The sequence below is a fragment of the Pleurodeles waltl genome, chromosome 1_2 (genome assembly GCF_031143425.1).
Source record: "Pleurodeles waltl isolate 20211129_DDA chromosome 1_2, aPleWal1.hap1.20221129, whole genome shotgun sequence".
In the NCBI taxonomy this organism is placed as follows: Eukaryota; Metazoa; Chordata; class Amphibia; order Caudata; family Salamandridae; genus Pleurodeles; species Pleurodeles waltl.
Window position 1 is genome coordinate 885,314,251 of NC_090437.1, and position 16,790 is coordinate 885,331,040.

At 47.4% G+C, this 16,790-nt stretch overlaps 1 protein-coding gene across 3 annotated transcripts in view; it reads right to left on the reverse strand.

Annotated features, from left to right (window-relative positions):
- Positions 1–16,790, reverse strand: part of CENPU (centromere protein U) — a 427,790-nt gene that overhangs the window by 262,741 nt on the left and 148,259 nt on the right. For all 3 annotated transcript variants that reach the window (XM_069199521.1, XM_069199511.1, XM_069199530.1), the window contains one exon: positions 14,956–15,052. In XM_069199521.1, the coding sequence (XP_069055622.1) occupies positions 14,956–15,052 (97 nt within the window). The remainder of the gene's footprint in view (positions 1–14,955; positions 15,053–16,790) is intronic.

The window sequence follows — 16,790 nt, forward strand, 5'->3', positions numbered from 1 at the left end:
GCCTCCACCGCAGTGGAGGTGCCCTCCAATACACCCCCATTACCGCATTCAAAATTGTGGTCGCATGCGCCATCCTCCACAACATAGCCACCCGACGTGGGCTACCTCTCACCCCTGCAGACCCAGATCCTGATGATGAAGAGCAAGAACAACCACATCGCCATCATGGGGATAGGAGTATAGCTAATCAAGGCAGACTGAGACGGGAACACATTGCAACACAATATTTTGGACGGTACGTGTCAACTCCCACCATACTCACCTATTGACCAAAAACTCCATTTGTTAAGTGGAACAAAAATAACTGTTTTATTAGTGCATTAATGAAACTATTCATAAGTACTGATTGTCCATGGGCATGAAAATGCTAACCAGGCATGTGGCACATTCACGTCATGTGCCACATTTTATGGTCCAGGGTGATCTCTAAGACCTTCTGCCCCTCCTGCCAGCCTGGCTGGTCCCTGGTGCTTCCGTGGTGATCTGCCTGCCACTCCTGAGCACCCTGCTGTCAGTGACAGAGACACTGCTCACTGTCGAGCCCTCCTCACTGTCCTGGGGTGTTTCCCCTGTGCCCCTCGACATTTCCCGTGTCTCCATCATTTCTATAATGTGGGTCAGACGTCCCAGGCCCCTAGCCACATCCCCAGCGAAATGGCCCATCTCCACTTGCAGCCCAACTGTCCTCCTCGACAGGCCTGTGGTGTTCATGGCGAGCCTGCCGATGGATGTGGCCATCCTGTCCAGTCTGTGCATGAGCTGACGATCTCTGCGCCGCCCACCCTCGGCCTGGGCCAGTAGTCCTCCCGCCAGTTCCCTCATGGCAAGGGCAAGGTCCCCAGTGTTATTGCAAATCATGTCCATCCTTGTGTTGAGGTGCTGCATGCTGGCATGGTTATTGCGCACGAAGCGGTGCAGCACACCACTAATCCTCCCCAAAATTCTATTTTGTAGGCGCTGACCACGCAGCAGATGTGCCTCACTGGTGCTGGGAGGAAGTAGCCCGGATGCAGACTGCAGCCCTGATGGTATGGACCTGCGACACCTGCGCAGCGGTGGCTGCCCTGTGCTTCCACCTGCCTCATCCCTGCCTGTTGCTGGGGCAGCCTCTTGTGGAATTGTTGCAGCAGGTGTGGCTACTGCAGGGATGCTGCTGACCGTGCAGGTGGGGGTGCTGGCGGGTCCTGAGGTGTCCTCATGGGCCTGGCTGCTTGGAGTGTTGGTGGTGTCTTGTTGGAGACCTGTGGGACATGGGGAACAGACTGTCAGTGTCTACTATCTATTGCACACTTCATAATAAACATTTGCCTATGAACTGCCTACTTGACTACATTTCCCATAATGCATCATTCTGGCATTTGCTACCCTGAAATGGAGCTATCTTGGTTGTGCATGCCCCTGTGTACATGGTGGGTGGGGGTATGGCATTGATAGGGGTACAGGCATATCACATGGTACTCACCGGTTGATGTGCTGGGCTCTGAGGTGTCCAGGTCCCCAAATCCAGACACTGCCTCCTGCTCCAAGGTTTCCTCCACCCTTTCTTCCAGGGGTGTGGGTGGTGGCACAGACGATGGTCCCCCTCCTGTGCCTCTCATCTCCCGGAGCCTTTCAGCCACCCTCTCCTTGGTCCGGGAGCGGAGGTCATACCACCTTTTCTTTATGTCGTCTATGGTCCTATGGCTCACCCCCAGGGAATTAATCTTGTCCTGTATGTCCTGCCACAGCTGTTTCTTGGTGGCTTCAGGAACATTGAGGGCTGATCTCCCAAACAAGTTATCATAGTGCTGACAGCATTCCTCTGTCAGCACCTCCAGCTCCCTCTCAGAGAATTTCAGCTTCCTCTTCCTTGGTGTTCTCTCCATGGCAGCTGCTGTTTGTCCTGTGTGAAATTCGGCAGTTATAAAAGGGTGTGGTCCTGCCTCCTCCCAGGTGTATTAGTAAACGTCCTGGCTGTGATGTCATCATCATGTGCCAGGAAGTGTTTCCAGAGTGTTCTGGAGTGGTTTCTGGAGTGTTCTGCTGCACCTGTAATCAATTTTCAAGGTAATCGCAATTTGCGACATCTACTCGCTAATTGCGAGTTCGTTTTTTGCACACTCGCAAAAAGCGACCTCGCAATCTGCGGACTCGCACACTGCGTTACGAGTCCGGGTGCGAGTCGCTATTTCGGCACTGTTTTTTTCCCTGCATTCCAATTTGCGAGTCGCATCAACTCGCAAAATGCGAGTCGCAATTTTTTTTTTGCTACATCTGGCCCCATATGCTTTGAGAGAAAATAAAAATAGATTCTCTTTAGATATAGTCCTTGTTCGTTCAATTGCAGACCATGAGGACCCAACATGTGAAATGAGGATACAAAACCAGGAAAAGAGGGGCCAAACATGGAACACTTAGCCGAGGAGCCAATAGCAACTTACATCAAATGGAAGCTTTATAAAAGTACAGAATTAAACTTGTATTCTGATGCATGGGAACAAACCTCTAATTCAGAGTACGAATGCTCTTTTTAACGATGAGCTATTAGGGTCTATTAAAAATTGGTCTCTAGTTGGCAGTTGGTTTGCAACCTGTCCAAGTAGGGACCCTCACTCTAGTCAGGATAAGGGAGATACCCGCTCAGATAACCCCTGCTCACCCCCTTGGTAGCTTGGCACAAGCAGTCAGGCTTATCTCAGGAGCAATGCGTAAAGCATTTGCACATAACACACAATAATAATTGAAAACCCTACAAACGGACACCACACCAGTTTCAGAAAAATTGCCAATATTTAATTATATATAACAAGACCAAATACGATAAAAACCCAACATACAATAACAAAAATATGAATTCTACAAGATTTACTCAAAAATACAGTTCCTTGAAGTCAATAGCTCCACCTGGGGCTATCATGACGCCGTGATGAACATAACCAACAGTTCAGGCCGCCCGCGGGACTGCAAGCCAGCTACGGTGTCAGGAAGACCCACAAACAGTACTTTGGATTTGCAGGGCGTTGTGATCCTCCCGGTGAGCTCTGGAGAGTGGCGTCGCGCTGTCGGTTCTGGAGTCGTTGCAGGAGTCGTCGGGTCCTTGAGGTCACAAGCATTGCGCATCGAACTACAGGCTGATGAAGTCAGGTGTGCCGGCGTGGATGCCGTCGGGGCTGCGGTGTGAAGCGGCAAGATGCGACGCTCAGTGCCCACAGGTCACGGTGCAGGCAGCGGCTCAGTGACAGCGTCCAGCTGCGTCGGTGAGACCAGGCAGTGGCGTTGTCATTGCTGAAGCGCTGTCGTCGGTAGGCCCAAGCCAGCAGTGCGGGACGGGATGGTGCTTCGTGACCCTCACGAGCGGTGTCCACAGGCCACGGTGTAGGCAGGATGCCTGGTGACGACACAGGAGTCGATGGTGCTGGCATCAGTGGACCAGGGCTGCGGTGCGGGACGGGATGATGCTTTGTGTACCTCACGAGCGGTGTCCACAGCCACGGTGCAGGCAGCGGCGCCGGTGTCGGCAGGAGCGTTGTCATCGGGGATGCCCAGGCTACGGCGTGAGTACGCGATGCCGGACTGCGGGGCCCACAGGTCACAGTGCGAGCAGCGGCTCAGTTAAGTCGTCTGGTCGTCAGGGAGACCAGGGTCATGGTGCAAAGCGGGGCAATGCGACTGCGTGTGGCGTTGGCAGGTCACGGTGCAGGCCGCCGGTGGCACAGTGGTTTCTCCTCTTGAACAGCACAAAAAACACAGTGCTGCGGGTCGAGGAAACTGAAGTCTTTGGTGTCCCTGAGACTTCCAACAGGAGGCAAGCTCTACTCCAAGCCCTTGGAGAATTTTCTCAAGCAGGACACACAGCAAAGTTCACCCTTTGCACTCTTTTCAGGCAGAAGCAGCAACTGCAGGCCAGTCCAGCAAAGCAGCACAGCAAAGGGACAGTACTACAGCCCTTCTCCTTGCAGAGGTTCCTCTTGATTCCAGAAAGATTCTAAAAGTCTGGGGTTTTGGGTCTTCTTCTTATACCCAGTTCTGCCTTTGAAGTTGGCAAACTTCAAAGCAAAGTCTCAAGTGTTTGCAAGATCCTTCCTTGTCCAGGCCAGGCCCCTGACACTCACCAGGGGGAGTCGGAGATGGCATTGCGTGAGGGCAGGCACAGTCCTTTCAGGTGTGAGTGACCACTCCTCCCCCCCCTCCAGCACAGATGACTAATCAAGATATGCAGGCTACACCCCAGCCACCTTTGTGTCACTGTCTAGAGGAGAGGTGTGAACAGTACAACTGTCAAACTGACCCAGACGGGGAATCCACACACAGGCAGAGTCACAGAATGGATTACGCAGGATTATGCCTACTTTCTAGAAGGGGCATTTTCAAACTAACAATCTAAAAACCAACTTCACTAAAAGATGTATTTTTGAATTGTGAGCTCAGAGACCCTAAACTCCATATTTTTATCTGCTCTCAAAGAGAATCTGAGTTTTAAGGATATTTAAAGGCAGCCCCCATATTAACCTATGAGAGGGATAGGCCTTGCACAGTGAAAACCGAATTTGACAGTATTTCACTGTTAGGGCATTTGAAACACACTAGCATATGTCCTACCTTATACATATACTGCACCCTGCCCATGGGGCTACCCAGGGCCTAACTTAGGGGTGCCTTACATGTAGTAAAAGGGAAGGTTGAGGCCTTGCAAGTGGGTACACTTGCCAAGTCGAATTGGCAGTTTAAAACTACACACAGAGACACTGCAATGGCAGGTCTGAGCCATGTTTACAGGGCTACTAATGCGGGTGGCACAACTAGTGCTGCAGGCCCACTAGTAGCATTTGATTTACAGGCCCCGGGCACCTCTAGTGCACTTTACTAGGGACTTACCAGTAAATCAAATAAGCCAATCATGGATAAAGCAATCAACAGTACACTTTACACAGAGAGCATATGCATTTTAGCACTGGTTAGCAGTGGTAAAGTGCCCAGAGTCTTAAAGCCAATCAAAACAGGTAAGAAAAAATAGGAGGAAGGAGGCAAAAAGATGACCCTGCAAAAAGGGCCATTTCCAACAGGGTCTTACATTAGATGGAAAATATAATACAAAACTACAGAATCAAACTTATAGTCTCACAAATGGGAACACTTACCGCTAATTAAGAGTATTAACGCTCATATTGGCGATGGAAACAAAGCTGTAATAACAAATTAAGCATCCCTATCAGTCAAGGTATACCTTACATTCGTTTAATAGGAGGCGATTCCCTAGAGGAAAACACTTACGACTGAGAGCATCACCAGGCATGTAGTCACCGCTACTCGGGTCTCACTGAGTGACAATCAAGGAAAAACCAGATGGAATGAGGAAATCAGGAGTCTTATTCTCTAAAATAACTTGGAATATGGATTACAACTTACCTTGGTAACCTAATCTGGTACACTGTATGCGACTAGGGGTTGACAGGAACCTCTCCTAAAGCTGTAGCGGCCTCGTCACGTTGCAGCAGTTTTTCAAGAGGTCCAAGGCATAGTAGAATTAGCCCTTGTTTTTGATATGCTAAAACGGGACATGCTGGACCCGGCATAGGCTGTACATATGTGCTCAAGGGAGGATCTGTCATTAGAATACCTGTTGTCAGGCAATTTGTCTGTGGCCATAGGGCCTGAACTTGTGGTATCAAAGCTCGCTATTTTGGGGTAGTTAAGGATTGATTATGCGAGCTGTTGCACTATGGATACTGCTGACTGTTCGCATCCCAGAAAGCCCACAAGACCCTGTGCCCTTTTTGGAAGGGCGTTGGTATCCCCGGAGTTAGCTGTGTTTGTGGCGAGGACTGCCATCTGAAGTATCTGCCAGAGGGGGCACTTTAAACGGAGGGCCAAACTAGGATCTAACTTTACTTTAGTGGGGATGTGTAGGAATTTGGCTCTTTATATACTATTTCAAAGTAAGAAATAGTGCGCAGAGTCCAAGGGTTCCCCTTAGAGGTAAGATAGTGGCAAAAGTAGATAATTCTAATGCTCTATTTTGTGGTAGTATGGTCGAGCAGTAGGCTTATCAGAGGGTAGTGTTAAGCACTTGTTGTACACACACAGGCAATAAATGAGGAACACACACTCAAAGACTTACTCCAAGCCAATAGGTTTTTATATTGAAAAATATATTTTCTTAGTTTAAGAACCACAGGCTCAAGATTTACAGTTAATACTTTAAATGTAGGGTACTTCATTTAGATACTTCAGGAATTTTTAATGAAAACAATATCATGTACAGTCTTTGTAAAAAATGGCAATAACCTATTTTCAAAGTGGACGCAGTGCAAAAAGCAACAGTTCCTGGGGGAGGTAAGTAAAGGTTAGTTTTGAAGGTAAGTAAAACACTTAGAAGTCTCAAGTTTAGGGCATAGGCAGCCCACCGTTGGGGGTTCAAGGCAACACCAAAGTTACCACACCAGCAGCTCAGGGCCAGTCAGGTGCAGAGGTGAAAGAGGTGCCCAAAACACATAGGCGCCTATGGGGAACAGGGGTACTCCGGTTCCAGTCTGCCAGCAGGTAAGTACTTGCGTCCTCGGGGGGCAGACTAGGGGGGTTTTGTAGAGCACCGGAGGGGTGGGGGTGGGGGACACGAGAAGGCACACAAAGTACACCCTCAGCAGCACAGGGGTGGACGGGTGCAGTGAACAAAGCAGGTGTCGGGTTTTAGATTGAAAACAATGGAGGGACCCAGGGGTCACTCTAGCGTTGCAGGCAGGCACAGGGGGGGCTTCTCGGGACAGCCACCACCTGGGCTACGCATAGGGTCGCCTGGGGGTCGCTCTTGCACTGAAGTTCGGTTCCTTCAGGTCCTGGGGGCTGCGGGTGCAGTGTTGGTTCCAGGCGTAGGGTCCCTTGTTACAGGCAGTCGCGGTCAGGAGGAGCCTCTGGATTCTCTCTGCAGGTGTCGCTGTGGGGGCTCTGGGGGGTCGTCTCTGGGCACGGGCACGCAGCACGGGCACGCAGTCGCCGGGGAGTCCTCCCTGAGGTGTTGGTTTTCTGCAGGTCGAGCCAGGGGCGTCGGGTGCAGAGTGTGAAGTCTCATGCTTCCGGCGGGAAACATGAAGTCTTTGGAAGTTGCTTCTTTGTTGCAAAGAAGTTGCAGGTTTTGAACAGGGCCGCTGTTTACTGGAGTTTCTTGGTCCTTTAGTCCAGGGCAGTCCTCTGAGGCTTCAAAGGTTGCTGGTCCCTGTCGGATGCGTCGCTAGTTGCAGGTTTTCGAAGTTGGAGACAGGCCGTTTGCGCTGGGGCCAAAGCAGTGGTCGTCTTCCTCCTTCTCTGCAGGCTTGTAGGTCAGCAGTCCTTCTTTCTTCAGGTTGCAGGAATCTGATTTCCTGGGATTTGGGGAGCCCCTAAATACTGAATTAGGGGGGTGTTTAGGTCGGGGAGGGCAGTAGCCAATGGCTACTGTCCTTGAGGGTGGCTACACCCTCTTTGAGCCTCCTCCCTGTGGGGAGGGGGCACATCCCTAATCCTATTGGGGGAATCCTCCAAACTCAAGATGGAGGATTTCTAAAGGTCAACTCAGCTCAGGACACCTTAGGGGCTGTCCTGACTGGTGGGTGACTCATCCTTGTTTTTCTCATTATCTCCTCCAGCCTTGATGCCAAAAGTGGGGGCAGTGGCCGGAGGGGCGGGCATCTCCACTAGCTGGAATGCACTGGGGTGCCATAACAAAAGGGGTGAGCCTTTGAGGCTCACCGCCAGGTGTTACAGTTCCTGCAGGGTGAGGTGAGAGGCATCTCCACCCAGTACAGGCTTTGTTCCTAGCCACAGAGTGACAAAGGCACTCTCCCCATGTGGCCAGCAACATGTCTGGTGTGTGGCAGGCTGGCAGGAACTGGTCAGCCTACACTAGAAGTCAGGTATGTTTTCAGGGGGCATCTCTAAGATGCCCTCTGGCTGTATTTTACAATAAATTGCACACTGGCATCAGTGTGCATTTATTGTGCTGAGAAGTTTGATACCAAACTTTCCAGTTTTCAGTGTAGCCATTATGGAACTGTGGAGTTTGTGTGTGAAAACCTCCCAGGCCATATATTCTTATGGCTACCCTGCACTTACAATGTCTAAGGTTTTGCTTAGACACTGTAGGGGCATAGTGCTCATGCACATATGCCCTCACCTGTGGTATAGTGCACCCTGCCTTAGGGCTGTAAGGCCTGCTAGAGGGGTGACTTACCTATGCCACAGGCAGTGTGAGGTTGGCATGGCACTCTGAGGGGAGTGCCATGTCGAAGTCATTTTCTCCCCACCAGCACACACAAGCGGTGAAGCAGTGTGCATGTGCTGAGTGAGGGTTCCCTAGGGTGGCATAAGGCATGCTGCAGCCCTTAGAGACCTTCCCTGGCATCAGGGCCCTTGGTACCAGGGGTACCAGTTGCAAGGGACCTACCTGAGTGCCAGGGTTGTGCCAATTGTGGAGACAAAGGTACAGTTTAGGGAAAGAACACTGGTGCTGCGGCCTGGTTAGCAGGGTCCCAGCACACTTTCAAATCATAACTTAGCATCAGCAAAGGCAAAAAGTTAGGGGGTAACCATGCCAAGGAGGCATTTCCTTACAGGATGTCAGTCAAAGTGCAGCCTAGTCGGGTTTTGACATGAACTTCCCTGTCAAAACATACCGAAAGATGGACCTGGACTTGGTCTGCCACAATAGATAGGTGCACCTGGTGGGAGTGGAAATGAATGGTCACATCAGGGTCGGAGTCCAGGACAGTTCCGGCAGCTGAGGGAGGGAAGCAGATGCCAGAGGAGGATTGATCTTGAGGGTCTGAGAGACTCCGTTTGCGACTTGGAAAAGGAACATCGCTTGAAGCGGAGGGAGCTAAGTCTGGGCTGTTGTTGCGTGAAGAGAGAGAATGGGATAGGCCGTTAATAGAAGAGAGGGTAGATGGTAGGGCCTGTGAGCAGTAGCCATCATGCAAAGATCGTCCGTATGGGCTGTGACACCCTGAAGGCACAAGTATGGAGCGACCATGAGACGTAAGGATAATAGGGACCTGGCAAACAAACCGGCAGACGTAAGGACCGTGTGGTGTGTTTGGTCATGTTTGTCATGGATACGACATCTGGGTGTGAGCTGTTACCACCAGGTGTCAGGGAAGGGGGAAAGGGACTGAAATCATACCCCTGCTGAAGGAGCGTAATTGGCTGAAGGGCAAACATGGGGGCTCTCTGGACCGACTGTGTGACCGAGGTGACATTGGCCTCCACACGGATGTCTATCAGGAAGGGAATCACTTCTTCCATAGCATTATTATAGAGCTATGTATCTCAAGGCTGCAAGGAGTCAAAGGTATCATGAGACAGTAGTCGGCCCCTCAGGCGAAGGCTGTAGATTGTTTCTGTTCTTGCCCAACACGGGCGTAGAGGAAGCGTTTAGCGAGGAATCAGATAGTCGTTATTACGATGGAAGTGCAGGTTCTCTCTTGCGGGGCAGTGTGGCTCGCCCAAACCGATACTACCAGGGTTTTACTTCAGAGCGGGTAACGCGTGGGCGGCGAGCTGGAAAGAGGACAATTTGTCCTGGCGCGATCAAGCGCTCTGCTTCCCACCTCCTGAGCACCCCCTTCGAGTGCTGAAATGGCAGCGGTGAGCTAAGGGTGCGCTCACGAGTTCCTCTAAAACACTAGAAATTGCATAAATCACATTAATAAAAGAGGAAAAGAGGTACTTATCTTAGCGCGGAGTGGTCAACATAACGATACTACAATTTAAAAGAACAGAGACATGGGGACTGGTGCATGTGATTGGATGTCATGCTATGTTTTATGGTAAATAAAGTTTGTTTAAAAAGTCTGTTTTGATTGGCTACTGTCGATTTCTGGTTAACAAACAGCAAAGTAGGAGTAGCATAATCCGAAGTCTCCAGTCCTGACAGAATTGTTTATTTAAAGAGCCCACAATGTCAATTTCCAGTCTAAAGCTTAAGTTTTCGGGAAGATTTGATTGAAAATAAACATGATTACTCACCCACCCAGTAACCTGCCATGACTAGTTTTAAAGGGGCACCTTCGGCTTCACATGTGAAAGATGACTAACTTTGTTTGAGGAGTATAACCTTAGTGACGGTTTATAAACTGTGCCTGTAAAATTGAAGATGTATTAACAAGATAATATGACCAGGTGTTAAACCAACAAAAACTGTGACATTTCACAAACAAAAAGTAGGGCTATAATTTCACATTCACCGAGTGCCACAAAATGACTGGGCTCAGCAACATAGAACACGCAGGCACAAATGGAAAAATTTAATGCAATGGTTACACAGGATCACAAGTGTTAATTAAATTGATTTATGAAATGGCTAACTAATCCTACACTGGACCACGCAAAAGCTTTCCTCCCTGTGTGCAATCAGACATGATCTAAATTAAGTGTAATTTGCCTGGACAGATGATGGAAACATGGGACTTTTCCCTTAAATCTGGGACGCCTGGTCACCCTTTAACAAGAGCTACTTAGGAATGAAGTTTTCCAATGCAAGAATCGCTACACATCAAAGCACACATGCATAAAAGAGGTATTGAGGTGCATTTAGATTTTACAATGTATGCTGATGTTTCTGTTGATTGCATTGGCTGTATAAGAGCTATACAGTGCAGCTTCTCTTTCTGGCCTTGTGGTTGAAGATCCTGACTGTGAGGGTTAAGGGCTCAAGCACAGGGGTGCTGCTATACCTGTTGTAAATTAGTAAAATAGTCTTTTACACTAAAGCAATTCTGCCTACTGCCAGGGGGGTTCGGGTCACTTACCGGTTGATTCTATTATCATTTTGCCCATTTTAAATGCACCTGAATAGAACGCGTTATTGATTGCTCGGCAATCAGTGATCATTCGGACCCTGGTGTAGCGTTCTTATTATTCTTTTCAGCACGAACTTATTGTGCGATAATTGCAGTTGACAACTTTCTTCAATAACATGATCCCCATGTATGGGTTTATTCGCATTTCTTGATCTAGAGCCCTTAAACTTAACTTTGTTGAGATGTTTTACCACTCCTAGTGCTGGATTTATAATGGAACCACCTGGCATCATGAGGAGGCTGTTTCGTCAACTGGAGAAGCCGGAGCATTTTTATTTGAATTTAGTTTGATCATTATCTATTGCAGGGAGTTTGTACTGGCAAATTGCAGGTATGGTGCCACAATCAGGACACTTGATTTATTAATTAATTAAATAAAATCTTTTTCCTCTCACAAGGATAGCTCGAAGTATAAATGTGATTTTGGTTATCTCAACAATTTTCTCTTACCACACACAAACTCATGAAGGTATATGTTGAGTGTTTAAGTGTGATTAGGGCACATAAGCTCTGTTCCCCTGAAACTGTTCTCTCCAGTTTAATACGTAATAATTATACAAGTGTTTATTGATTCTGTTAGTAACACATTCAACTTTCTAGGTCTTGCCTGCCCATAACGCACGCATTATTGCTGCGAGGGGTATTGTTCACTAGAAGGTTCTTGGAGCTAGCCTATTACTTATCATTCGTTGGCTTCATTGTCTCTCTTCTTAGCTGCCTCCTAATTAGCAAGGCCGTGCCGGTGTCACTTCCTCTTCTTTCGTCTAGTGCATGGAGCAACTACTACCTGAGCTTGATTACTCTCCTTCTGCTGTCCATCCATTGCTACCACTGTGATTCAGGTACTATTTTCTTTATTTGCTTCTTTTCCTTCCATTCCCTCCACTCCTTAACAATGTTGCTTCTTCCCCTCACACCCACTGTTTGGTGTCACTTATTCCCTTCCCATCCATTTTTTGTATCTATTGCTCATTCAAATACCCCGCCCAACCACTATAAGGGAAACAAGCATTTGCAATGCAACGGGTCTCGCATTTCTCAGAGTTAGAGCTATTAGCAGTTGTAAACTTCCAACTGGACTTTTCTTGCCACATTAAATGGAAAAAAGGGGTGCAATCGCGTTGCTACAGTTCACTCGTAGTGAAACCTATCGGCAAAAGTGCAATTATCTACGAAACCGGCAAAAGTGCAATTAACTAAGCAACAGGATCGATGTCATGCAAAGTGCTCGACTTCTGCCAAGTGAGATCGCGCTAAGAAAAAAGATAAAAAGTAGTCCACAAACCGGACAGAAAACAGCAAACCTCGTATGTTTTCAGTACTTGGTCGCTGCGCTCGAGGAGGGCTAACCACCAGAAAAGGCATGACGTATGCATGCCTTCCTCTAATGAAAGCAAGCAGATTTTAAAAGGCAAGCCCACGGACCAATTAAAGACACTGACGTGACATGGACGGGGCTCCAAGCCCTTTTCCTAACTACTAAAGCGTCTCGCAAGCAATATATACATGCACAAGCACATGCTAGCGCAGGCTCGACCCTAAAAGGCACTATGACGTGGTCAGCAGTGGCCGCTTCATGGCGTTTTTAAAATTTTAGTTTTATTTAGAACTTTAAGCCACGTTGCAAAAAGCATAAGTCTGTCATGACTCTTTACAGACGATTGGGAAACATGTTATCGCTCTACAAATTATGCATTAAGAGCCATTTTCTGATGTGTTCTTAAGTAAATCTTTATGCTACTGTGTCTGTTCTCCACAGACGTTTACCGTCCAGGTACGGCTCTGATAATATACCTATTTTCATTATTTAATCGGATTAGTAGACAATGTTTTCCATGCACTGCAGGTGAAGGACAGGAACCCACTTGATTTTTGCATACCCCTTTAAATATGAGAGCAAGGGCTCGTTTATGTACGTATATTAATAATTACTTGCTGCCAGAGCCCAAGTACTGATCTAGCATTGCAGCTTCCAAATACCCTAAATAACAAGCAGTGCCCTCCCAGGTGGTACTTTTGCTTTGTATCGACCTTTGCCACATTATAGGATAAAGCAGTCGACCACATTTTGAACCTCCGAACCTCACTTTACACACCTAACCTAAGCTGTAGTGCATTAGCCCGCTGAGCTATCTTACCAGGTTGTTGTGATTCTATCCATATTTTTGATAGTTTTTAAGTAGCTTACTTTTCCTCAATTAACACAAACTATTTGCATATGTCGGTGATACTCAAGAGCCTGAAGGGGGCAGAAAGGCCTAGGCCCCCACTTTGCAGAAGTTGCAGGTGTACTTTTTCTTTCCATATCAAGCCTCAAGTAGAGAACAAAGGGCATTTCTTGGTTGGATGTTAGAACTACTATCTATCAACCAATTCAAGTTAGCAGTTCATTGCTGAAACTGTTCTAAGTTCAGGTGAAAAACATCTGCCTGTTCAATTGCTTTTTAAACAGGCGACCCTCTCTCCAACAGTGCTTAATTTTATGTTGTTTCGACTTGGTTGCAAGACTATCAGTTCAACATATTCCATGTATTTTTTTATGCAGTACTAGTTACTTGGAAAAGTGACTTACGATGGACAAAATGATGATCTATGATAAATTGTGACTGGTTGATTTGTTGACTTCCCTTGTTATAGAAACTCACGTCTTGGTGAGTAACCACAATACGTTATTTTGATTTTTCAGGTAGCAAAATGACTCCTACAAGAATGTGCATAGGGGGCATGGCAGCAAGTAAAATACACAACAAATAAAAGTGCTATGACACGGCCGGTGTTTTTCCTCCACCTTCTGTTGTCAGAGTTGCAGCCCCATACACCCTCCATCCCGCCAGAAATACAAGAAAAACTTCTATGACGCAGCCAGCCCTCGCCGCGTCACAGTGCTTTTATTTTGTTTATTTTTTAACATTTGTTTCTTTTCTTTCAGCCATGCTGCTGTACTACATGGCTAAAACACTGACAAAGGCAATGGCTCTCTCGTAGGCAAGACATATTGGCTTTGCCAATGCTTCTTCATTTTGTCCCCGTTTTGGAAACAGTTTGTGTGGATCTTAATTTCTCAGGAGCCTTAAAACTGCAAACTTCAAACTGCATACTGATGGACCTACTGGTCAACTGTTGATGAATACTGAGGGGGAACCCATATTGGTATCTCCACTTTTAACTTAAAGGGGTACTCCCGTGTGATCTGCTATGGCTGATCGATGGCTGCTGGCAGCATGACCTGAATGTTTCTTGGATGCACAGACAAGCCTGCTGGAGGGCAGTAATAAAGATACAGAGATCTCAACCACGTGGACAACAAAATTATGATTCAAATACTAACAGCACACAATGTTCAAACAAGACAAAGTGGAGATCAGCGGACGAGTGATTCTCACTGGGATACACTTAGAATATGATGTTGTTGCAAATAGCACACAGAAACCTCCATAGGGTGACCGTTTCCGTGCTCTAAAATGGTTTTAGTAGCCTGGGCCATGCTGAAAAATTAAATGTTGCGTGTGTTCAGATACACATCAATGCCCAGGCCCGCCCTGCCAACCCCTGTCATATAGTGAGCAGCCCTGGAAAGACCAGTGCCCCCGCATGATCGGAGCTTTCAGTCAAACCACAGCTTGTCGTAAAGACGCTCTGCGGTGTGAGTATCTGTGGAGACAGCAGTGTAAGTTAAATGTAAAACAATGATAGAATCAAAGGGCTTCAACGCTGCTGATGCACCTTATGAAATACATGAAGTGAGGTGAACATGCATCACCTTCAGGTTTGCTACAGACAGGAAACGATCTGTAAAGGGCCTTCATGAGAAAAACATGCTGCTGTTAATTAATAATGGAGCAGCGGACCCGCTGTGATCAATCAAATTATAAAAACTGGACTGGCAACACCCAATACTAAGTGTGAACATTTAGTGCCTGAACGTTAGTAAGCTGGGAACACCTGTGTCCGTTCCTTAGGGCCCGGGTGGACTCGGTTCACGTATACAAAGTTCAAACTGTAAAATGGTTTTAAATTGTTAAAAGCATCACAATGTAACATTTCAAAATACATCAAACACTACTCCTGAAATATGTTATCAAATAAGAGGAGCTAAAGGTCCGTAAACGAAGACATGCTAAAAGTAATCAGTTACATTTTTACATACCTTTCTTATAGTGTTTTCCTTTAAATTTGTTTTTTCTGAAATCTTTTTTGATTGCTTTGGCTTAGAATTATTCACTTTATTGTTCTCGAGATTTTTCCTAGAATGGAAACCAATGTCAATTAGCTAATCAACATAAAAACAATAATAGCGTCCGCTCTGTAATACCTCTTCCAAACGACTTCCTCAAAAGTCAAGTACAATATAATCAAGACTAAAGTAAGCGACACCCATTGCTTCCAGTTTACCTCCTTCATAATTTGAGTGAGGAAATCAAAATCTTTCTGTCACAGTTATGTTAAAACACAAACCGATAAAAACACTCCTCTTTCCAAATCTTTGGTCATGTGAAGCCAAGTACCTGCTGTAAATGTGCCAAGTACATGCTTGGAGTAGCAGTGAACAGCACCACACCCATGGCTATCTTTTCAGGAAAGTAGGAGGGAAGGCGAAACTAAATTTAAAAGCACAGGCTTGCTTCACCGACCCACAGAAGTGGAGCCACTTATGGGAGACTGTAATGCACTGGTTGTGCTGTTTGGGAAACCATGGGGCTTAAAGGAGGACAGCAAACCAAAGAAAAAGAGACCCACGGTTAATTCAGGACACACTTTATGGAAAAAATGACATGCACGGTAAAGAGCTAGTGACTTCAATGAATCTCTGACTTATAAACACACCGTGGTAACTAACTAAGAGGCCTGTGAAAGAGCTGTTCCTAAATTTGTTAATCTGGAGAAGGTAACAAGGGGATAAAGAGAGAACTCAGTAGGACACAAAGGGGGTCATTCTGACCCTGGCGGTAATTACCGCCAGGGCGGAGGTTGGCGGTAGCACCGCCAACAGGCTGGAGGTGCTCCGCCGGGCATTCTGACCGCGGCGGTACAGCCGCGGCCAGAAGCCGCGGCCAGAAGCGGAAAGCCATGCACCGCCATGGGGATTGTGACACCCCATACCGCCATCCTGTTCCTGGCGGTTCGCCCGCCAGGAACAGGATGGCGGTATGGGGTGTCGAGGGGCCCCTGGGGGCCCCACAAAGATTTTCACTGTCTGCTGTGCAGACAGTGAAAATCGCGACGGGTGCCACTGCACCCGTCGCACCCCTTCAACTCCGCCGGCTCAATTCTGAGCCGGCTTCCTTGTTGATGGGGCTTTTCCCGCTGGGCCGCCGGCCCCGCGGGAAAGCCAGAATGACCGCCGCGGTCTTTCGGCGGGAACCGCTTGGCGGGCGGCGACCGCCGTCCGCCGCGGTCAGAATCACCCCCAAAGATCTCTGCTGTCCCAAGGGGTGCAGGTTTGGGGGCAAAATAAGAGGACAGTAAGCAATTGTTTGGAGGACTCTCAAAACAAGTAGATTGACACATTATTTGTCCAATTTATGGAAATAAAAGACTGACTAGTTCAAAGAAAAAGAATTGAAGTAACCTTTTCATGAGGTAGGATGAACTCCTGTGAACAGTGAGAGCAGGAGCTATCAATCACAGGTTCACAGTTCTCCAAAATTGGAGCAATCTTCAGAGATCTCTAACAGAAATGTGATTTCCTCAAAGACACAAAGTGCCACAAGGCTGAAGACTGTAAGAGGGTCTGTTCAAGAAGACGGTAGGATTGCTTTTGTTCTTGGCTAGTTCGGAGAGGTCATACACATATCATAATGAGTTCCCAAAACATTTGGGCGTGCATGTGGGGCCAGGAGATTGTAGTTCCCTAATGACAGCATAACAAAAGACATAGAGGGAATGAATTCTGAAAGTGGCCAGGGAACAAAGGCAACAAAAAGGGAACGCAGCAAGTCACAGGATAGTTGATGAAGAGGACAATTAAATACATGTGGCTGT